The following is an 18,904-nucleotide window of genomic DNA, read 5'->3' as shown; positions in this document are numbered from 1 at the left end:
ACCAAAAATAAATGAAAAAAAAAAAAACCATTTCAGCTGGAGCAGAGTTTTTTATTTTTACCATGAAACAGAATGTACAATTTAGCAATCTATTTATATTATTTAAACCAAAAAAAAAAAAATTTTTAATAAAAAGAAAAAATGAATTGAATAAAATTATAATACTCAAGCAGATGTGTTGCAGTTCATTTCATCCATCTCACAATTAATTTTCGTTACTAATAATCCATTTTTTGCCTCTTTAATGTGCTTCCATCTATAGAGACAAAAAAAATAGTACGTCAATTACACGCACACAGTCTACTAAAAAAATATTTTTAGTCTGCGTTTCTACCTTCCTAAAGAATGTTCTTTTCCTACTGCAGCGTATAAAAAAGACCCGTCCGCAGATGTTGTTATTTGGTTTACAACTCCAGCCTAAAACAAACATTTAAGGAAAATGTTTGTTGGAGTTAATTGAAAAAATTCGTTTTTTAGGTACTACAAAGCAAGAACGTTTTCTCTTCACAAGCGTAATCTTACAATAGGAATAGCTTGATGGTCTATGGGAAAAATTTCAGTGGAACCTTTGTGTTTATTAGTATCTTGAATGTCTTTATGATTAGAAAAATTTCCTTGTATTTTCCAAAGTTTGATAGAACCGGTATCACTACCAGAAAAAAAAACATCTGATCGGCGTATACATCCCTAAACTCAGAAAAGCAATATATTTTAATGCCATCAAACAACAAGTTTACAAGCGACGTAATCCAAGAACCAGTACCATGACTATTATGGACAACACTTAAGGGTTTACGGCTTCCAACAGACCATAACATTATCGTTCTAAACATTCCTTTATATTAAAAAATAAATTTCGTCAATCCTTACCCATTCTGATGACCTGAAAGGGTACGATGACTATTTAATTGAACAACGGAATCAACAGTTTCCATTTCTGTATTAAATAACAAATGAGAATCTGTTGCTACTTTCCATACACGAACAGTAGCATCCATTCCCCCTTCGAAACAAATCAAAAAAACACCAACACAATATTATACACTGATACATAAAAGTGTATCTAATGAGACCTGTTACTGGTCGTCCTTTATCTAAAATATCAATACAACAAGGTAGAGCAGTGTGGCCAAAAAACGTTTCTTCACAAGAAGACAATTCAAGATTCCACATTTTCAATGATTTGTCTGGCAAATTTGAGTGAAAAATTTAGAGAACAAAAGAATTTAAACGTTTTTTTCAACCTTCTCCTATAGTATAAAAACGGCGAGCATCAGAAGTATTGGGATCAAAACAAACACCCTAAAGCCCCCCCCCAAAAAAGGTATTGGTTAATTGTTTGCTATAAAAAAAAACAGTTTCAATTGCGTTTACTCGAACAGCTTTTCCATGCCCATAAAGTGTTGAAACACATAATGGAACTCTAGCATCCCAAACACGAACAACATGATCAGCGCCAACAGATAAAATGGTTTGCGCGTCACATCCAACAGCAAGATCTAAAACTTTTTCAAAATGGCCACCGCATGAAAAATGATGCCGCCTTCCCAAAAAGCGAATTTTCTTTTTCGTTTCGACGTCCCAATGTATAAGGGAACAATCTTTAGAACCCGTAAATACTTTATTAGGATCATGAGGTGAAACATCCACACATGTCACTGTGTCTTTGTGGCCCTTCAGAAACTCACTGAAAGTGATAGATACCTACAGAACTAATTTTTTTTAAACCCCAAAACGAAATATTTACTTTATCACTTAGGTAACGTTGGGTCTGATGTTGTGAATTTTTTTGAAAGTGTTCTGTAACAGTTTCAGGTAAGGTATCTTTTAAATGTTTTAAAAAACGTTTCGCGACACTAACTCGAATTTCTTCTGGTGTTTTTTTGTCTTCCTCTAAATCATTTTGTACGTCCTTAGTCTTCTCCAGTGGAAACTCTTCATCATCTGACGTGACTTCCTCGTCATACTTCAATCTGTTATTGTGTTTTTTATGTAATTTTAATGCTTTTAAATCACGTTCATTTACATCAAAATTGTCTTTCCCTTTGAAACGTTTTTTTGTTAAATTTTTTTTTACAGTATGAGAATGTTTCTCCATTATGGATACTTACATGACTAAAAGGAAGGACAATAGAATATTTTGGGACACTGTTCACTAGTATCACATTTCCGTCATTGACTGTGACATTTCTCAACAGGCGTACTCATTCTAAAAAAAGTTCTCATTCTTGTTTACGAATTCGCGAATTAGCAGTAAAATAAAAAAACTTATCATCACTATAAAAAACCGTAAATTTTTTTATCAACATCTTTCCCACTGCTAGCATTGACTTCAAGCAATTTATGATTCTTTTATAAAATTTTCCTTCATATGATTTAAAATCTGTTGACAATCTACAAAAAGATTGGTTTTTTAAGTGACTTGTCAATGATATTTTTAGCTATGCTAAAAACTAATTTATGTATTCGGAAAGATTTCGTTTTAAACACGCATGTCGTACTTCTTACCTATTAAGAAAGATTCAAAAATTATTGAGAGACTAAGTTCCTCAAGCTCCCTAACCCTAACAATATTACGCCTTGTTTTGATCAATGGTCGAACTGAAAATTTAAGACATCCTTTAAGAAACGTAAAGTAATTTCATTTAAAGATATTTTTTCTTTGATTTTACATTAAATACATGTCGTGTTTTAATTTTTCTCCTTTTTCTTTTTAAATAAAGAGTGGTTTTGGTACAGTGTTAAGAAGCGTTATAAGTGTCTACTTGCAGACTTTTTATAAAATAGATTTTCAGCTAAGGATGTTAGAATTCGTTATACATGATTCCTTTATAAGCTAAAATAAAGAATATTTCTTTTTAATTAAAGCGTTGATTTGATTACACACTTTTCGCATTGTAGGTTCGAATGAGAGTCTCTTTTGAAGTGTTTTCGCTATAACAAAACATCTAGAATTTGTAGAGATTAATGAGAAGAAAGGTGTCCGTGCATTTGGACATCAGTGTCACCAATTTAAATAAACATTAAAGTTGTTTTAGTGGCAAAACAAATACAGTAAGATAGAACTATTCTTTTTGCCATCTCTAATGGACGTCATTGCTATTTAAGCTTTCTTTTTGTTTGAAATAGAGAGTTATTCACATTAATAGCAAAAAAACAGACAGTGCTTGTTAAAAGAAAGCTTTTTTGTTTACCCCGAATAATGAAAGACAATAGTTTGCGCTTTTAAAGAAAAAGGTGGGCTTTAAGCACTTTTTTATTGCGTTTTAAGGGTTTGGGAAAAGCAAGCGTTTGTTTTCGGTTCAAGGATTAATTCATTTAATTACTACGCTGAGTTAGGATTTGGTAGAAATTGAAGAAGTGTATTTGAAATCATCATTGCGATTTGAAACGCTGCTAAAAAATTTTTTGTAATAGTGCTTTTCATTACTAAAAAAAAAAATTTTTTTTTTAAGACAGAAAAAATTAAAAAAAAACTTTTAGGCTTTTGGGTCAATGACACGTTAAAGTCCAAAAATGTAAAAGGTTTTTTCTTCTCCCGCGTGTCCCAAAAAATATCACTTGATTTTCGAACAAGTGTCGTGTTAAAAAAATGTTGGGTATGAGAGCATGATTCGTTTGAGTTTACGCATGAAAATATTCATTTTAAGGATGTTTTGGGTGTAAAACCAGTAATAGTTTACAAAACACAAATGCTTTTGGAAAGAAAAACGTTCGCATATTTAAAAAAATTAATTAAATCTTTCTATTGAGTGTGACAAACAACTTAGTTAAGTTTTAAAAAACATTAAGACCAGGGCGCTTTTTCCCTTTGTTTCAATTTCCTTGATAAGAATTTGAGTGCCGCATGAGTTTTAAACTATTTAGAAAGATTCAACACATACCAGGCAAATAGAAATGAGTGCCGAACGCTCTGGTACTTATTTCTTATAAACCATTTTAAACCGTGTGGTAGAAAATGTTAACAAACGCCGCTTTTTTCTTTGTTGTATGTGTTTGAGAGCGTTAGTTTAACGTGTTCAAGATTTCGTGGGATCAATAAAACAGTATGCTCGTTTTGGTTTGAATCATTTTAGTAAAAAGTGCAAGTTTGGGTTAAGAAGCATATTTTTTTTGAAGGAATCCCTTTATCCTGACAAGTTAAAAAAAACAAATTTCAGTGTCTCTTGCGGGGTGTTAATACAAGGCAGAAAACATAAGGTACTTTTGATAAAAAATGGTTTCTCTAGTATGTTTTTTTTAATTTTGTATTTTCGGTCTTTGATGTGTTGAAACATTAGTGAACATATATAAACGTATGATATAATTATGAAATAACCAAATGGTAAGAGTGTCAAGGTATTTTAATTTGTTAAAAGGAACAAGAAAATTCCCAAACTAATGTGCTAAAAGATTCGTGTTTTAAAAACGAAATCCAAGGTGGGTGCTCTATATGACAGAAACAAAAAGGATAAGAAACTCAGGTCGATTCAAAGGTTTTAATACTTAACGTTTGGCAAAAAGGGAAACGTTTCATAGCGAATCCCATAAGGTGTCGAATAATATTGTTTAGAGACGCCAACCTTCTCTAAAGCTGTTGTGCATAATGGACATGCTTGAGCGTCACAATACCCTATATCATAATCATCGAGTTCGACTATATAAATTGAATGAATCTTTGAAGGGTTTTCAAAAGGCAAGAGGGATGGTGTGGAAAGTCTCAGATCTACTAGAGTTGACTGACTCATTTGTTGTAGTAATAAGGCATTTTCTAGTAAACAATAACCCTGCATACCTTAATAAGACAAGCGATTTCTGCGTGGCGCACAGCACCAACGCGATGAACCAAGGAGGCATTTTTGATTACTTGATTTCTTCCTTTGGAAACAATTTGAATTAAGTGGTTATTTTCTAAAGAAGATTGTATTAAACAAGCTCCATGACGATGACGTTCTCGTGAACATAAAATAGCTTGTTCAATAGCAATTAAATGTGGTATTTTATGTATCCCGTCAATTCCTTTATGATACTGAAACGCTCGTTTCAACAATTGAGAAGGTTTTTCAAAAAGAAAAACAGATAATAAAGACATCCATTCATACGCTTTATATAATGTGGGTATAAATTTGGAGGAAACAATCTACAAGATTGAAATAATTTATTTGCATTGTTAATTTTGATTACAATGCTATCGATTTGAATAATATTTTACCTGAGAAAAAGTAAATTGGTTTTTATATAAGCACTGACTTAAACGATTAGCAAAAGAACCTAAGAATGAAATGTCTGTAAAATGGTGGGATGGAAAAGTTGTTTCGTTTAAGAAACACGCAATGTTTTTAATAGATCCTTGAATCCCCTTCCTACAATAAAAAGAAAAATTTTCGCTCCATTCTGTTTTGTCATTTCGATTTATGTAAAAGAAATTTTTAAAAAAAAAATATTTTCTTTCAGTTTGCTTGTACTATTTTAACATACATTCCCGAAGATAACGTGCTGAGATTTAACGCCTCAAGTGTATCACTCGAAGATAAAAAAAGCGTTTGATTTAAAACTTCCCATAAACGGTACATTTTTTTAGGGGGCACACTTGAAGAATGACAAGAGAGCATAGAAACTTGTTGTGAAAATGATGTGGGAAAAGAAGCTGTGGCTAGAAGGCAGCTTAATAATATTCCTTGAATATTTATAGGTAGTGAAGCTTTTATAGAACAATGAAGAAGAGATAAAATAATGTGTGCGTCAGGAACAATCTGTAGATTTTTTAACAAAGGTAAAAGACGCATCAAAAGTAACCAACGTGACCAATTCCATTCAAATGTCCATTGCTTTGATGACTGAAGGTAACGAATCGTCAATTGAATCAATTCATTACGTTGTTCTCGACTTTTACTACACATGTTTTTTATTTCCTTAGTATCAAGATTACAAGAAACCAACTGGTTTTTTATCAGTTGCGTTACACACCATAAAGGTTCTATTCGCTCTAGAATGGGCCATTGATGAAAATGACATTTGATAAAGTACGCTACGTATTTTTCCCACTGTGCATCTAAACAAATAGCATTAAAAATAACATGTAAAGATTTTTTAACAAATTGAGTGTGAAGCTTTTTTTCGTAGGTCGTGCAGTTTTGTAAGGATTCAAGTCGTTTCACTGCTTGAAAATATTGAAAGCAAACACAATCTTTTTTGACATTCTTTAGTAATACCGAAGGTGCTTCACGTTTTTTTTTTTCAATCCCATTCATCTTTTTCTTTTCATCTTAATTGAAACAATCAACGAAAAAAAAGTACAAAGTTTGATACAAGGTTCAGTAACAAAAACTGGCTAATAAGTCAAAAAAAATCTTTAAATTATTTTATAGTTAAAAAGATAGTCAACGTGCACTTTCATTAACAAAAACCCTATTTGATCAAGATTTCATTTTGCTTATGATAATCTTGGAAATCTTTTTAAACGTCATGTATTCAAGAAAGAGTCGCAGTCAACATTGTTATAATAAAGAGGAAACCAACAAAACATGCAATAATAAGAGCTTTTTTTATTAAAGCCTCACGATTGTGTAATAAACTTGTTTTTTAACACAACCTACAATTTGGTTTCTTTTTCTTAATGTTTCATAAATGATCACCTTCACTGTATTTAAAAAACATTTGACAAGGCTCATTTATAAACTCCTTGTCAAAAAAATAGCCTCTTTACACACACAAGGAGGTTATACGACTTTCTAGAATATTGATTAAAAAACATTTATAGTCCATTCGACCTGAGAACCAGCCGCTTATCAAATGTTTTGATAAAAAAGAAAGTATTCGTTAACGTTACATAAAAAGACACGTTTCAGTAAGCTGTTATGAAAAATTTTGTGAGTTGGAACAACACACGTTTGATTTGGGCAAAAACGTGAACCCATAACTTTTAGTTTTAAGGAATATTAAAAAAAAAGCTACCAGACATAATTAAAAAAAATTCTAAAGGGTAAAAATTTAAAGATTATTATTTAAATTTTTTTATTGTTTTGCTAATAAATTTACAAAAATTTAATCTTGTAAAATTCTGTGGGTCAAGCAACACATTTTGAATAAAAACCGGATGGATTTGTTATGTTGTGTTACCGACAAACAAAAGAATCAATAGAAATACAAGAGTCAGAAGTTACTGGAAATTGATTTAAAAATGAATCGATTTCCTCATAAGTTAAACGAATACCGACACCTTGAAAAACAAAGCTGGAACTGAAGATAAAGTGTTATAATGTTTAAAAACTATCGTTACCAAGTTTATATAAAATATTACGTAAATCATATAATGATATCGTTTCAGATTCTTTTTGACATAAAATTTGAAGACTACTAAGAAGAGCTTCTTCTATGTATTCTTCCGTCCAACTAATCGATCCTATATGAAGTAAATCTTCTAATAAAAAATTTCCACGACTAGCGAATTCTTAAAAATATTAAAAAAAATGTTTTATAACAATCGATATTCTAAACTTTTTTCTTAATAAGGTTTTATTTTATACCACACGATTGTAATAAACAACACATACCCTGTTGAAGAATAAAGATTTCTTGTTTCGTTAACGTTATTCCTAATGATTTAAGTAAATAAAGGAATTGAGTGGCATTCATTGAATCTTCTTGAATACTTAGAGATTTTCGGATACTATCCCAAGCATACACAAGCTCTTCCATCTACATCAAGAAAAGATATGTACGTTTGTCTAGTCCAAAAACTTTAACGTAACACGCTGTTTTGTTAAATTAAAAGGAAAGCTCATTCACAAAGAGAATTTTTTTTATTTATTTTTTGATTAAAATGTTAGCACGTCATTTAATGTTGATCTTTTTTCAATTTGATGTTTTATGATGCTTTCATAATACCCTTTGATACCTCACTTGGTACACTTATCTGTGACACATTTGTTGTTATTTTGAAGAGCTATTAAACATGTGAATGAGGAAACAAAAAGTACATACATCTAGAAATATGTTATCTTATTTCTTAATAATCGAATATTACATTTTTTTTTTCGTTATAAAATTAAGACCTTCCAGATAAAATATAAGGTCCTAAGCGTTCCATTAAACAAGAAAAAAAACCAAATCCAATACATCCTGAAGCCATTGCTATTGGACCACCTAGTTGGAAGTAACAGGGTCATTGGTTCACAATTATAAATTTAAAACAAAACAAAAACCTTTATAGCCCAAAGCAGCTCCGGTAGCACATCCAGATATTAAGGCTGTTAGAATATCATGCTTAGCCCGTTCCTATTAGAAAAATGTTTCACTCATCTTTTTTAATAAAAAGTCAATCAATCAATTAACCTTTATAACTAAACACTCAATAAATGAGTAAAGAAATCCTAATTTCATGAAATCCTTTCCAGTTTTAGTAGCATGACGAAAAAAATTAGAGTAAGTATGTTTAATGGTTTGTCTCCAATTCGCGTCGGGATTTACGTCCACATGTTTCATTCCAAACATAAAGGATCCACACAGAATACCAAGCATTCCACCACCCGCTCCCATTACTGCTGCCCTCACTAAGCAACCTTCTTGGAAGAAATTTGTTACAACTTGCATACGACGATACATTACTTTTTCTTCCTCACTCATTTTAGGAAAGATATCAAAATTACGATAGCGGTCAGTTAGAAAAACTTGAAATTCATTTAAATGACCATTGTTAACATTTTCTGTGTTTAATGGTAAATAGGGTAAGGATTTCAATTCCTGTACGAATGCTTTTTTATGATTCATTTTTTTTTTCAAGTGTCATTCCTTGGTAAATTAAAAAAAAACTGAATTAAAAAAAAAAAAATGTAAAATTGTTTTTTCAACAAAATTCTGTATTAAAAAGGTTATCACCAACCATAGTCTTTTAGTACAAAACAAATTCATGTGACGGTTTACTGCTGACCGCTTAAAGATTAAAAAAGAACAGATACTTATTTAGATTCGAAACATATTTCGGTTATTGAATCACAATTGGAAATAACGTGAATTTTTTTATAATATTTAAAATTCACCTTTGTCTTGAAGCTGTTGTATAAAATCTTGTGAACGTACATACTTTAAACTTCATTTCGTATTGTTCGTTCTTTAATCTTTAAAATCAGTTAATCGAAAATCCTTAATAGATTGTTTATACTAAAATGTCAATGGATCAGTTGATGGCGTTAGTTCCCATTGAATCAGCAACGTCCTTGTCGACTACAACATCCAAAGGTCGTCGCTCACGTTGGGAACGAAGCACTGTTGCGTGCCGTAGCTCCACACGTTTCGGTCCTAAGGAGGAAAAAGCTTATAATCCACCACCCTTTGTCGATTTACCTCCTGGTTTAACACCACTTCAAGTATTTTCTTATTTTTAAAAAGATTTTCGGAAAAAACTTTCACATACTAATTTATTTGTAGTTAGACCAATTCTTAAGAGAACAACGTTTGGAAGAGTTATCTTCAAAGTTAGAAAAAAGAGAATTGGAGTATGGAGATCCTGATATAAGACCTCCAAGTCCCCCACCCGCTTACGATCGTAATGGAACACGTATGAATATGCGTGAAACTAGGTAATTTTTTATACACAACAAGTAGAATACGAATTTACTTTGAAACTATTTTGGGAAACCACGAACTTTGCAAACAAAATTTAAAAAATGAATCTTTCATTTAATCATGTTGTAGAGTAAAAAACGCAATGCTTTCCGAGCATCAAAGACTTATCGAATTTATGACTAAAAATGTTCCTGGTTTTATACCGCCCACTGATTTTAAACCTTTAAAGAAAATACGTCGGATTATTATACCACAAGAAAAAGTAAGACTTATTTCAAGTTATTATAATGTTCTGCTTACGTAAATATATACAATTTTTAGTATCCTGAATATAATTTCATGGGTCTTATTATTGGACCCCGAGGCTGTAACCATAAGCGACTCGAATCTGAAAGTGGTGCACAGATATCCATCCGTGGAAGGGGAACACAGAAAGAAGGGAAAAAAACAGATCACCAAACAGAGGAAGAAGCAGCTATGCCCCAACATATTCATATTGCTGCCGATACAGAAGAAAGCTTAGATGTAACTCTTTTTTTTTAATTCGTCTTGTCATCTAGATTACGTTGATTTGTAGAAAGCGGTAGCTTTAATTGAACCACTTCTTAACCCATTCCATCCAGCTCATGAAGAATTTAAAAAAAAGGGGCTCGAGCAGTTAGCCTTAGTGAATGGTGTCGCTTTAACGAAACTGGACTCACGTTGTACTGTTTGTGGGGCACTTGGCCATCTAAGTTAGTTGCTCATCAACTAAAATTATGTTCAAAATTGTGTTTTATTTAAATTGATTTCCTTTTTATCAGATTGGGAATGCCCTGACGCTGATTTTCAGTCGTTTCAAAAAGCTTGTGTGGTAATGCTTTTTGGCTAAATTTAAAAACATAGCGTTTTTTTTTAATCATTCGTACTCTTTCTTTATATAGAAATGTGGTTTATGTGGAGACAAAGGTCATGTAACGATGGATTGTAAATTAGCTAAAGGTCTAACAAGTGAAGAACTAGCCGAAATTGAGAAGAAGACTCAAGGAATACAACAAGGAGGTCCTCAGCATTTCGGTGGAGGTGGAGGGACCATGAAATCTGGATCCATACCTCCACCACCACCACCACCTCCCCCATCTCAAAATGGAGCTGATCCACTCCAATTAGATCTCGTACTTGTATTTTGAGTCATTTGACCTTATCATATCTATTTTTCATATAGGAATTCTCTCAAATGATGTCTGAAATTAGTCGAGGGCGAGAAACGACGCAAGAAACTCCTTTAGACCCGAGTAGCTTAGTCCCAGGTAATTATGCATGAAATATGAAAAAATCATTCTACAAAAATAACTTTATTATTTGAATAAATATTTTCTTTAAATGGGATATAATGAGCATTTTATTTCGCTGTGTTGTCATAGATCTGAACGCTAATGGAATGGCGAATGGAAAAAAAGCAACAAATCAATATCCAGGGTTTTTATCAAACCAAACTGTTCAAGTAAATACCGTGGGAAAGCCTATTGAACATTGAAATTGTTATATCTTTTTGCAACGTAGGGTCTTCAAGGGCAAATATATACACCCGAGTCATTACAAGCTACTACTGCAAACTACACCAACGCAACTTATAACATGCATTATGCTTTATCAGGATTTGACCAATATTCCTACACTCAGGCGACAGGGGTTTCAAATAAAAAAAATGCTTCTAGCGTTCATGATGTAAATGAGTCAATCAATTACAGTAATGTGACGAATTCGTCTAATTATATGATGCCATGGGGATATCAAGATCCTAGCTTGGTTTCTGAAGTTGTAGCGGACTCCACAGTGTATAACAAAGGAAATCAAAATAATTGTAATTATTATAATACGTGTGGAACTGGAAATTATCAGATGGATACGTGGACACAACAAATGTCTCAAATGTTTGAATATTACCCTAACATGTATTCTTACGCAGTACCAGATCAACAGCAAAATCAGCAAAGTCAACAAACGCAACAAAGCCAAGAAATACAACATAGTACAACATTGCCAAGAATTTCTGTATCTGAAACAGCGCAAACACCTGGATCTTTCGGAACGCATCTTACTAATCCTTCTCCCTTATTTAATATGGCTTCGTCACTAGCGCCACCCTCCGTTGAGGCACCTGAAACAGTATTACCTTGTCCTCCTCCAGCAGAAGAATACCCTGATGCAGGTGAAGATCTGATTCCGAATGAACCCAATGCTCCACCACCACCATGAGAAGGGTTTTGTTCATTAAAAAAAAATGTTGATAATAAAATGATACAGTGTTGATAAAATTTTAACGTCATGTTTTCTAAAATTGTTTCTAATTTAAAAAAAAAAATTTTTTTTTTCACCTTGAATAGATATTCTTAAATAATATAAGATAGAATAGTATAAAGATGAAAAAATGTTTACAGTAATGAAAGAGAGGAAAACTTTAATTGAAACGGGTATGTTTAAAACAAAAATCCTTCGAATTTCTATTAAATATAAGGGAAAAATAATTCAATAAGCGCTTGATAACGAAGCTTCTGCTGAAGGTTGAATACTTGTAGAACTTGGACGTTTTACCTGAAAAAAAATTGAAAGTTGTACAAGCAACTTTTTCAAGGTACAATAACCTCATAAATGCGCACGATCCAGTTTTCTGTTGTATAAACTTCTTTTAGATATTTTAACGGCTTCACGGGTGGTATGCTGGTAGAACGTACAACATCCTTTCCTTGGTAAACCGACTCAGAAAAACGATAATATGAAAGGCGGTAAAGTAGACTATTTTTGAATGTAGGTGACGCGTTCTCTCCTACTGAATACTACCCAAAACAATAATGTCAACCTGAATCAATTAAAAACCACCTACATAACCGGAAGCTGAAATATAATCTTTTTCTTTTATCCAAGGATAATTAGTTCCCGCAATACGTACCATCCATAAAAATTTATTAATGTCATCACTTGAGTATCCACAATAGCCACCGAAGATAACCTAAAATAATATACTATTAACATTTTTCCAAGTATTATTTCAGCATAAAACATACAAAAACATAATCGACATCAAGTTCTAAAAGCTTAGGATATGCTTTTTCTTCTGAAGAACTAAAAGCCTAAAATAAAGACATTTTAGCTAAAATATTTTAATGTTTTTAAACTCAAAAGATAAAAAACGTTTACCAAACCAACTGTCGCTATATGAGTATTATTCCAAGTGTTATTGTCAACAATAACACTTCGATTCGCCATAGCAGCCGATTGATAACCGTAATCCCACCTAAACATAGGTTGTAAATTTGGACAAGTTGCTTAAATCTTAGAAAGGAACGAATATAGTTCATTTTTGTATAGACACAGCTTTAATAAACAAGAGTAATTACCAGGACATAAGACGCGCATCCTTATCAGTATTTTTACGTAACCAGTAGTAAGCTTCTCTAAAATCATCTTGAATAAAACGAGCTCCGTTTTGCATTTTGAAAACTTTGATTAACAAGAATCATTTTATAATAAAAAAAAAAAATACAAAGTAGCAACTAACTTTGCATAATAGATGGCTGAGAATAAGCAATAGAGGTGACATAAACACAGTGTCTTAAATAATCAAATGTGATAGAGAAAAGAATTACAACTCCAATAAAACGAGTAAAATAATTCATCCATAGATGATTTTCTTTTTTTTTAGGTTGCGTTTGTTCTCCATGTGATACTGTTAAATTTTTGCAAGATATTGATTCAAGAGTTGTGTCACAAGCGGATGGGATTTGCATAAAGGAGGACACAAGATATGAAATACCTAAACCTCCTAGAGAACATGTTGCTGGTGATGCAACCAGTAACAGACGAACCATAATACCTGAAAGTAATGAATAATTAGAAAACAAGAGTTAATGACATTGCGAAAAATAAAACCTACAAGCAAAATAAGATGAAATGACACCATATAAACCCATAAATAATGATGTCTCATTTGGACGAGAAAAGCACAACCATAAGCCAACAGAAGAAAAAAGCACCGTAATATGGAGATCGAACAAAAAACTTGTCCAAACGGGTGATTGATGTTCTGCCACTGAAGCGACAATTGGAATGAATTTAGAAGCATATGTTGGATCTAGTAGAGTTAATGAGCGTCCTGTCCATCTTGTTTTGCCGCTTAAGCCAAGCCATACTGCGACACCCGTTCCAAAAATACATGATAAAATCAGTAACCCTTGTTGTAATTTATGAATAAACGCTGAAGAAAAAATTTTCTCTAAACAGTAAGGTAGAAAAGCTACCTAAACACAATATTAACAAGAGATATTTAGAGGTATTTTAATTTCAATAAAACAACACTAGAAACAATTGTATGAAAAAAACAAAAAAAAAAAATTTTGTTAATTATTAATTAAATTAATAAACTCTGCTATTTTTTTTTAATAAAAAACTTGTTTAAAAAAAAAAACAAATTTACCTGCACTATAAGAAAGACAACGTGGGAAGATATATGTTCCGATGATTTTAACGCTTGATAATTAATAAAAGGAATACTAAAACATAAAACGGTGCCAAAGATATGAAAAACGGAATAAGTCACGTATTGTTTAATAGTCATTTTTTGTAAAAAAAGAAGAGCTAATGCATGAACTGCTACAATATTTGTAATAAATACATAACCACCCCATCCAGCAGCCATATAAAAATAAGAAAGAGCAGCTAAAATAGCGCTAAACATGGTTCCTTTGTTCAGTGCTCGTACATACGCATAAAAAGCAAAAATTAGAGCAAAAATAGAAATTGCTTCATTATCATAACTTCCTGCAACACTACGAGACATATATGAAGGAGATAAAGAGACAAAAAAAGCAGCAAATAGACTTGCTCCATTACACTTTGTAGTCTAAAAAAAACAAAATAAGAAAAAAAAAAATTTTAATTAAAAAATGTTGAAGTCATTTAAAAGTTATTAATCGTAAGAAACCTTTCATGATTACTTGTTTTACAAATAAATATGTTGCAAGAGATGTGAAACCGCTAAAAATAGGGGCGGTAAACACGCAGATATCCTTGATATCAATTAAAAACCCAAAAAAATGAACAATTTTATATAAACAAAAAGCTGTTAGCATAAGTCCAGGGAAAAGTGTCTGACCAACAACACGACCTAAAGGATACCATGAAAAAACGTCGAACCAATTCCACCAAACATAAAAACCTAAAACAGTGTGAAATTATCCGATTAAAAAAGGTCATGTTATCATTGAAAAAAATAACAAACAATTTTTCTTTTATCATTTTTATTTACCTTTTTCAACAAGAAACTTGGTTGTACGAAAATTAAAATAAGGATCAAATTCATGAATAACCGATTCAAAACGAATGACGGCAAACAAGCGTACAAAAAAAGCAAGAAAGTATACCAAAATGCAAATGAGTGCATTAATTATTGGTAGACAATCCTTCTCTCTGAAAAGTAATTGGGATAAAAAAGAAACACCAACCATGAATAAAATTCTTTAAAAAAAAATGATTAAATATATGAATCCATTAGAGCTAACAAAAGATATCGCATGATCAAAAAATAACTGTCACAGACTTTGATAGGTTTTTATTTTTTTTAAAAACTCAAGCTTTTTGGTATCTCAAATAGATTCTTATTCATACTTAATAGTATTCAAATGTCGAAACAATCGAGTAAAAAACGGATTAAAACTTCATCTTTAAAAAAAAAAATTTATTTTTATATTGCTTTAAGCGTCTCTGTAAGTCAATTTTACACAAAGTAACGACTTATTAATTTTTGGTTTTTTCTTACTATTTTAAAAAAATTTCATTTTATCATTCAAAAAAAAAATGATATGATGCGTTGACATAGGCTTTTCATATAATAACAAGATTTTACTTTAACTTGTCTCATTTATCACTGTTCTCGTTGTTGTCGTCCATCTTCACATTACTCATTGCGTATTTCACATATAAATCTATTGCATCCTCTTTGGAGCTTGGAGTTTCGTATAGGTAACAAATGTAAAGAATAGTCCGGATGAAAACAAATAACTTTTGATGTTGTTTTGATATCTTTTAGTTATTATCTAGATATATTTATAATAAACATACTAACACAACTCTGTACCCCTATTTCTGTTTATGGTTGGTTGTTTTATGTTTTACCCCCTGGATATGTTTTATACAAAGTATCAGCACTGCTTTGCACTCTTTTTATTTCAAATACCGCATAAGTGAGTCTTTCTATCAAAATATTTTACTTTACTATAAAAAAAAAAACTGTAGCACTTTTTGAAAATCCATATTGAATGAAAATGCAGTGTTGTAAACTTATTGCCATTAAAATATCTAAAATTTCGTTTAAAAGCATCCCTTCCTTTGCCCTATTTTGTTACCTTCGTATCAAGAAGACTTTTTAAAATCTTTTGTTACTTTATTGAAGCCCGGTTTTTCAGATTTTCGCGCTGATTAAATATTCAGTAATGCACCAACTAGTTGGCTGCCATTATTTTTTATAAACAACTTTAAACGTATTACTGAAATTGAGTTTTATGTTTCATACTGTTCCGTGACTACCGCAACACTATTTCAATTAAAATTAGATTACTCACATACAGTGCATGACCGGTCTAATTACTTTAAAAATACCATTGTTTCTTAAAGCTGTCAATATTTCCGGTTCACACAAGAAAATAAAAAAACTGGCTGTACTTTTTGTATTTAACAAACAAGTAACTATTAAAATAGATTAAAAAAAAATGTCTATATGAAGAAGTGGAAATGGAAGAAAATTTCGTTTGCAATCGAATTTTACTAGATTGCGAGATAATTTTACTCGTAAACTACATTGGACTTTCCCTCAAACGGTATATTATTACGAATAGCAATAAAATGAATACAATTATAATACACCTAAGTAAGGAGTAAGGATGGAAATTTTTGTTGGTAAAACATACCTGTATCATAGATGATGGGTTGACTGTATATGTAGATTTTATCCAGGATTCTTTTGAAATAGTAAAATATTTTTTAATAACTAAATATTAGAAAAAAAAACATTAGATTCATAAGGAAAGTTTGTATCCAGTTTTATTTTTAAAACTGAATAGATTCTAATTTTATTTTTTTAATGAACGCTAAGACAGCAATTATAACTTTGTTTTTTAAAATAATTAAAAGCGAGTTACCTGAGCGAATTTCTTCATATGACACTTCAATAGATATTTCATTAGGCATATCTGAAAAGTGGTAAAGCAAAGGGCCAACGTTCGCCCATAAACCTCCAGGTGGTAATAGTCGTGCTATAGTTCGAATATACTGAAATACGTTTTTAGCAGTATCTATAAAAAAAGAAGTTAAAACTGCATCCCATTGTTTCTCTTGTTCCCAATACACCTAAAAATGAACAAAAGCAACACAAATTTTTTTTAAATTCATTAGTATTGTGATCATATGTACCTCGACAAATTCTCCAGCACACATAGAAAAATCATGTCCAACCTGAATCCAATCAAGGGGACAAACATCTGGTACTTTGACAGCTACAAGGTGATCTTCATGACGCATTCTGCGAAGGTATTGGACATGATATGCATTGTAAAAGAGAGATAACTAGAAAAATTTCTAGCTGTACCGATTTGAAGTACATAAACAGTACGGAAAAATGGTTAACGAGTTTGTTTTAATTTTTGAGTTTAGAACAAAGCTAGAACCTGAATAACATTTATCCTCTTGTAAACATTACTACTTATACTGAAATCGTTACTCATTACCCAATAACATGAAAAATGAGAATTCATTGCCCTGGCAGCCGTAACCCCTTTTGGCTACTTCAAATGGGAGTCTACCCAGTCCACTTCCTGGACATAAGACTCTACGAAGGCAGAGAGCCAAATTGATAACTACTTTAACTCATGATTAATAAAAATTGGATCATGTTCATAAGAAAAAACTGAGTTTTAAAAAAAAAAAGCAGTTACCTTGGTAGCCTTTTATTTTTTTCAATAAAGGGTTTTAAAGGAATCTCCTGTTCTAATGCATTTAAAAGCGGCAAATAAGCAGTTTGACGTTCTGCAGCTCCCTAGAAAGGTTTTATAATAATGCAAAGACACTATTTTTTTCACAGAATTATGGATCACATACATCAGTAGACCAATCACGAACGAATTGTCGTAAAGTACTTCGAACTTTTGATATATTATTATTACGGATGAATTCGGATGTTTCATAATTGTGAAAATGATGGATGTTTGGTTTCGTATCCTTTAAATGACAATTTGGAAGAGATATCTCATGTTCTAACTTTTCTGAATCACATGTGTCTTTTAAATTTTCTTTTAAAGTATAAAAATCGCAATTTTCCAGGCTGGTATCCACAGATTTGGAAGAAATGGAAGTACAGTTCTTTTGCTTGGTCTTTTCATCTTCATTACTTTCTTCTTGATTGACTAAAGATTCAGCATGTTGTTCTATATGGCAGCATTGAGATTGATCCGAAATAAGTAAGTTAAGAAATTTTTGATTCGCTAACACACATTTTTTAATATTATCAATTCGATCTGTTATATTTTCCATAAGTAGGAGTTGGTCATCGTTTGACAAGCTATGAAAATTTTCTTCCATTCGAGCCACATCGTTCATGGAGTGCAACGCATATTTGCTGAAAAAATTACACACACTACTAAGATGTTTTTCCTCCGCTGAATCATTAGCTTCTAAATGTTCATCGCTACATGCGTCTATAATCTCTTCTTCCGGTTTAACATTAGGTTTTAAAAATGCCTGATACTCTAAAGGGGATCCCACAAATATTTGATTGTTATCAGCATTTTCACCCACATCCCCGGTTGGTACTAAACGATTTTTGTTCATTACAGGAAATTGTTATATTAAATGTGAATTCCCTACGCAAATGTTTTAATTCACTTGAAAAGTTGAATTAAATATAATGTAAACTTTTACTGTCAAGGATATCTTGAAATACTTCTCTAAACAGAATTTAAATAGGACAAAAATGCTTGGTCATAACTTCTAAAGCTAATCCAGCGTTTTTAAAGTATTCTTAAGAATTTTGATGAATCGTTCAAACTATTGTATAGAACGAAATAAAATCGAGTTATTGTTTCATTAAAAAAGATTAATTTTTAATGAAAAGACTATCGAACGTACCTACTTCAATTCTAAATCCAGACGCTTAAAAACAGAGGAGCAAGAATCTTTATATAACCAAACTCACTAGATATCGTTCTAATATTTTTAACTAGAACAAAATTTTACACATTTGTTATTTTTTGATTTTAAATAGAGCGATTGTATTTGCAACTTTCCTCACGATTTCTTTTCTAATCATGAAAAAAGAACATGCTATATACTTTTT

The 18,904-nt window shown here is 31.5% G+C and overlaps 7 protein-coding genes and 2 long non-coding RNA genes across 17 annotated transcripts; 3 read left to right on the top strand and 6 right to left on the bottom strand.

Moving 5' to 3' along the window:
• Window positions 1–63: 63 nt before the first annotated feature.
• Window positions 64–2,104, bottom strand: LOC128882937 (U3 small nucleolar RNA-interacting protein 2-like). The gene is made up of 9 exons (XM_054134800.1): window positions 1,748–2,104; window positions 1,375–1,704; window positions 1,245–1,302; window positions 1,074–1,187; window positions 871–1,003; window positions 738–825; window positions 523–687; window positions 335–417; window positions 64–256 (listed from the first exon to the last, which is right to left on the bottom strand). The coding sequence occupies exons 1-9, from the start codon at window positions 2,096–2,098 to the stop codon at window positions 166–168; spliced, it is 1,413 nt and encodes a 470-aa protein (XP_053990775.1). The 5' UTR covers window positions 2,099–2,104; the 3' UTR covers window positions 64–165.
• Window positions 551–3,250, top strand: LOC128882941 (uncharacterized). Of its 5 annotated transcripts, none has more exons than XR_008458632.1 (5): window positions 551–1,324; window positions 1,383–1,612; window positions 1,681–1,815; window positions 2,080–3,054; window positions 3,109–3,250. It is a non-coding gene; the product is annotated as an uncharacterized LOC128882941 (long non-coding RNA). The 5 variants fall into 5 exon arrangements; XR_008458633.1 differs by having other exon boundaries at window positions 3,130–3,236; XR_008458631.1 differs by lacking the exon at window positions 3,109–3,250 and having other exon boundaries at window positions 2,080–2,635; window positions 2,902–3,027.
• Window positions 3,251–4,264: 1,014 nt separating this feature from the next.
• Window positions 4,265–6,254, bottom strand: LOC128882928 (uncharacterized). 5 transcript variants are annotated; one of them, XM_054134778.1, is made up of 6 exons: window positions 5,947–6,254; window positions 5,458–5,871; window positions 5,192–5,342; window positions 4,775–5,119; window positions 4,486–4,718; window positions 4,265–4,428 (listed from the first exon to the last, which is right to left on the bottom strand). In XM_054134778.1, the coding sequence occupies exons 1-6, from the start codon at window positions 6,228–6,230 to the stop codon at window positions 4,386–4,388; spliced, it is 1,470 nt and encodes a 489-aa protein (XP_053990753.1). In that variant the 5' UTR covers window positions 6,231–6,254; the 3' UTR covers window positions 4,265–4,385. The 5 variants fall into 5 exon arrangements, with proteins under 5 accessions (XP_053990753.1, XP_053990751.1, XP_053990754.1 ...); XM_054134776.1 differs by having other exon boundaries at window positions 5,458–6,254; XM_054134779.1 differs by having other exon boundaries at window positions 4,265–4,567; window positions 4,612–4,718; window positions 5,458–6,254.
• A 555-nt stretch (window positions 6,255–6,809) lies between these two features.
• LOC128882846 (uncharacterized) lies at window positions 6,810–7,871 on the bottom strand. The gene is made up of 5 exons (XM_054134621.1): window positions 7,731–7,871; window positions 7,533–7,677; window positions 7,259–7,429; window positions 7,099–7,198; window positions 6,810–7,039 (listed from the first exon to the last, which is right to left on the bottom strand). Exons 1-5 carry the CDS (start codon window positions 7,761–7,763, stop codon window positions 7,024–7,026), a joined length of 465 nt encoding a protein of 154 aa, XP_053990596.1. The 5' UTR covers window positions 7,764–7,871; the 3' UTR covers window positions 6,810–7,023.
• On the bottom strand, window positions 7,866–8,748 carry LOC128882845 (uncharacterized). The gene is made up of 4 exons (XM_054134620.1): window positions 8,314–8,748; window positions 8,184–8,256; window positions 8,006–8,124; window positions 7,866–7,924 (listed from the first exon to the last, which is right to left on the bottom strand). The coding sequence occupies exons 1-3, from the start codon at window positions 8,746–8,748 to the stop codon at window positions 8,027–8,029; spliced, it is 606 nt and encodes a 201-aa protein (XP_053990595.1). The 3' UTR covers window positions 7,866–7,924; window positions 8,006–8,026.
• A 367-nt stretch (window positions 8,749–9,115) lies between these two features.
• LOC128882844 (branchpoint-bridging protein-like) lies at window positions 9,116–11,787 on the top strand. Its single transcript, XM_054134619.1, has 10 exons — window positions 9,116–9,344; window positions 9,406–9,557; window positions 9,673–9,805; window positions 9,865–10,068; window positions 10,121–10,277; window positions 10,347–10,396; window positions 10,467–10,697; window positions 10,748–10,832; window positions 10,947–11,026; window positions 11,086–11,787. Exons 1-10 carry the CDS (start codon window positions 9,144–9,146, stop codon window positions 11,779–11,781), a joined length of 1,989 nt encoding a protein of 662 aa, XP_053990594.1. The 5' UTR covers window positions 9,116–9,143; the 3' UTR covers window positions 11,782–11,787.
• Window positions 11,788–11,977: 190 nt separating this feature from the next.
• On the bottom strand, window positions 11,978–15,026 carry LOC128883107 (dolichyl-diphosphooligosaccharide--protein glycosyltransferase subunit STT3A-like). Its single transcript, XM_054135117.1, has 11 exons — window positions 14,828–15,026; window positions 14,517–14,737; window positions 13,997–14,422; window positions 13,457–13,820; window positions 13,082–13,396; window positions 12,921–13,023; window positions 12,721–12,817; window positions 12,588–12,653; window positions 12,407–12,532; window positions 12,168–12,359; window positions 11,978–12,117 (listed from the first exon to the last, which is right to left on the bottom strand). The coding sequence occupies exons 1-11, from the start codon at window positions 15,024–15,026 to the stop codon at window positions 12,052–12,054; spliced, it is 2,175 nt and encodes a 724-aa protein (XP_053991092.1). The 3' UTR covers window positions 11,978–12,051.
• A 129-nt stretch (window positions 15,027–15,155) lies between these two features.
• On the top strand, window positions 15,156–15,940 carry LOC128882905 (uncharacterized). The gene is made up of 4 exons (XR_008458606.1): window positions 15,156–15,284; window positions 15,398–15,540; window positions 15,608–15,761; window positions 15,814–15,940. It is a non-coding gene; the product is annotated as an uncharacterized LOC128882905 (long non-coding RNA).
• Window positions 15,941–16,299: 359 nt separating this feature from the next.
• Window positions 16,300–18,466, bottom strand: LOC128882904 (carnosine N-methyltransferase-like). Its single transcript, XM_054134747.1, has 8 exons — window positions 17,671–18,466; window positions 17,508–17,608; window positions 17,301–17,401; window positions 17,162–17,240; window positions 16,987–17,095; window positions 16,716–16,923; window positions 16,485–16,564; window positions 16,300–16,440 (listed from the first exon to the last, which is right to left on the bottom strand). The coding sequence occupies exons 1-8, from the start codon at window positions 18,397–18,399 to the stop codon at window positions 16,360–16,362; spliced, it is 1,488 nt and encodes a 495-aa protein (XP_053990722.1). The 5' UTR covers window positions 18,400–18,466; the 3' UTR covers window positions 16,300–16,359.
• Between the last annotated feature and the right edge of the window lie 438 nt (window positions 18,467–18,904).

The sequence above is a fragment of the Hylaeus volcanicus genome, unplaced genomic scaffold, assembly GCF_026283585.1.
Source record: "Hylaeus volcanicus isolate JK05 unplaced genomic scaffold, UHH_iyHylVolc1.0_haploid 12197, whole genome shotgun sequence".
NCBI classification, from domain to species: domain Eukaryota; kingdom Metazoa; phylum Arthropoda; class Insecta; order Hymenoptera; family Colletidae; genus Hylaeus; species Hylaeus volcanicus.
The sequence above is the reverse complement of the archived record's forward strand: the minus strand, read 5'-3'. Positions and strand labels throughout refer to the sequence as shown.

Excerpts from the sequence above, each read along its gene's own strand:
- LOC128882937 (XM_054134800.1), bottom strand. The coding sequence starts at position 2,098 with ATGGAGAAACATTCTCATACTGTAAAAAAAAATTTAACAAAAAAACGT. Across the intron at positions 1,303-1,374 it reads GGCATGGAAAAGCTGTTCGA|GGTGTTTGTTTTGATCCCAA; the intron begins GTAAACGCAATT and ends GGGGGGCTTTAG. Across the intron at positions 826-870 it reads CTTTCAGGTCATCAGAATGG|AACGATAATGTTATGGTCTG; the intron begins GTAAGGATTGAC and ends AGGAATGTTTAG.
- LOC128883107 (XM_054135117.1), bottom strand. The coding sequence starts at position 15,026 with ATGGTTGGTGTTTCTTTTTTATCCCAATTACTTTTCAGAGAGAAGGAT. Across the intron at positions 13,397-13,456 it reads CATTTCATCTTATTTTGCTT|GTATTATGGTTCGTCTGTTA; the intron begins GTAGGTTTTATT and ends CATTACTTTCAG. Across the intron at positions 12,533-12,587 it reads TTGATGTCGATTATGTTTTT|GTTATCTTCGGTGGCTATTG; the intron begins GTATGTTTTATG and ends ATATTATTTTAG.
- LOC128882844 (XM_054134619.1), top strand. The coding sequence starts at position 9,144 with ATGTCAATGGATCAGTTGATGGCGTTAGTTCCCATTGAATCAGCAACG. Across the intron at positions 9,345-9,405 it reads CTGGTTTAACACCACTTCAA|TTAGACCAATTCTTAAGAGA; the intron begins GTATTTTCTTAT and ends ATTTATTTGTAG. Across the intron at positions 10,069-10,120 it reads ATACAGAAGAAAGCTTAGAT|AAAGCGGTAGCTTTAATTGA; the intron begins GTAACTCTTTTT and ends GTTGATTTGTAG.
- LOC128882928 (XM_054134776.1), bottom strand. The coding sequence starts at position 6,230 with ATGAATGGGATTGAAAAAAAAAAACGTGAAGCACCTTCGGTATTACTA. Across the intron at positions 5,343-5,457 it reads AGCACGTTATCTTCGGGAAT|GAAGGGGATTCAAGGATCTA; the intron begins GTATGTTAAAAT and ends TTTTTATTGTAG. Across the intron at positions 5,120-5,191 it reads ACCAATTTACTTTTTCTCAG|ATTGTTTCCTCCAAATTTAT; the intron begins GTAAAATATTAT and ends TCAATCTTGTAG.
- LOC128882904 (XM_054134747.1), bottom strand. The coding sequence starts at position 18,399 with ATGAACAAAAATCGTTTAGTACCAACCGGGGATGTGGGTGAAAATGCT. Across the intron at positions 17,096-17,161 it reads TGTTTATGTACTTCAAATCG|AATGCGTCATGAAGATCACC; the intron begins GTACAGCTAGAA and ends ATACCTTCGCAG. Across the intron at positions 16,441-16,484 it reads ACCCATCATCTATGATACAG|GTGTATTATAATTGTATTCA; the intron begins GTATGTTTTACC and ends CTCCTTACTTAG.
- LOC128882845 (XM_054134620.1), bottom strand. The coding sequence starts at position 8,748 with ATGAATCATAAAAAAGCATTCGTACAGGAATTGAAATCCTTACCCTAT. Across the intron at positions 8,257-8,313 it reads TTGAGTGTTTAGTTATAAAG|GAACGGGCTAAGCATGATAT; the intron begins GTTAATTGATTG and ends TTTTTCTAATAG. Across the intron at positions 8,125-8,183 it reads AGCTGCTTTGGGCTATAAAG|GTGGTCCAATAGCAATGGCT; the intron begins GTTTTTGTTTTG and ends ACTTCCAACTAG.
- LOC128882846 (XM_054134621.1), bottom strand. The coding sequence starts at position 7,763 with ATGAGCTTTCCTTTTAATTTAACAAAACAGCGT. Across the intron at positions 7,430-7,532 it reads AATCTTTATTCTTCAACAGG|AATTCGCTAGTCGTGGAAAT; the intron begins GTATGTGTTGTT and ends AATATTTTTAAG. Across the intron at positions 7,199-7,258 it reads TAATATTTTATATAAACTTG|GTGTCGGTATTCGTTTAACT; the intron begins GTAACGATAGTT and ends TTGTTTTTCAAG.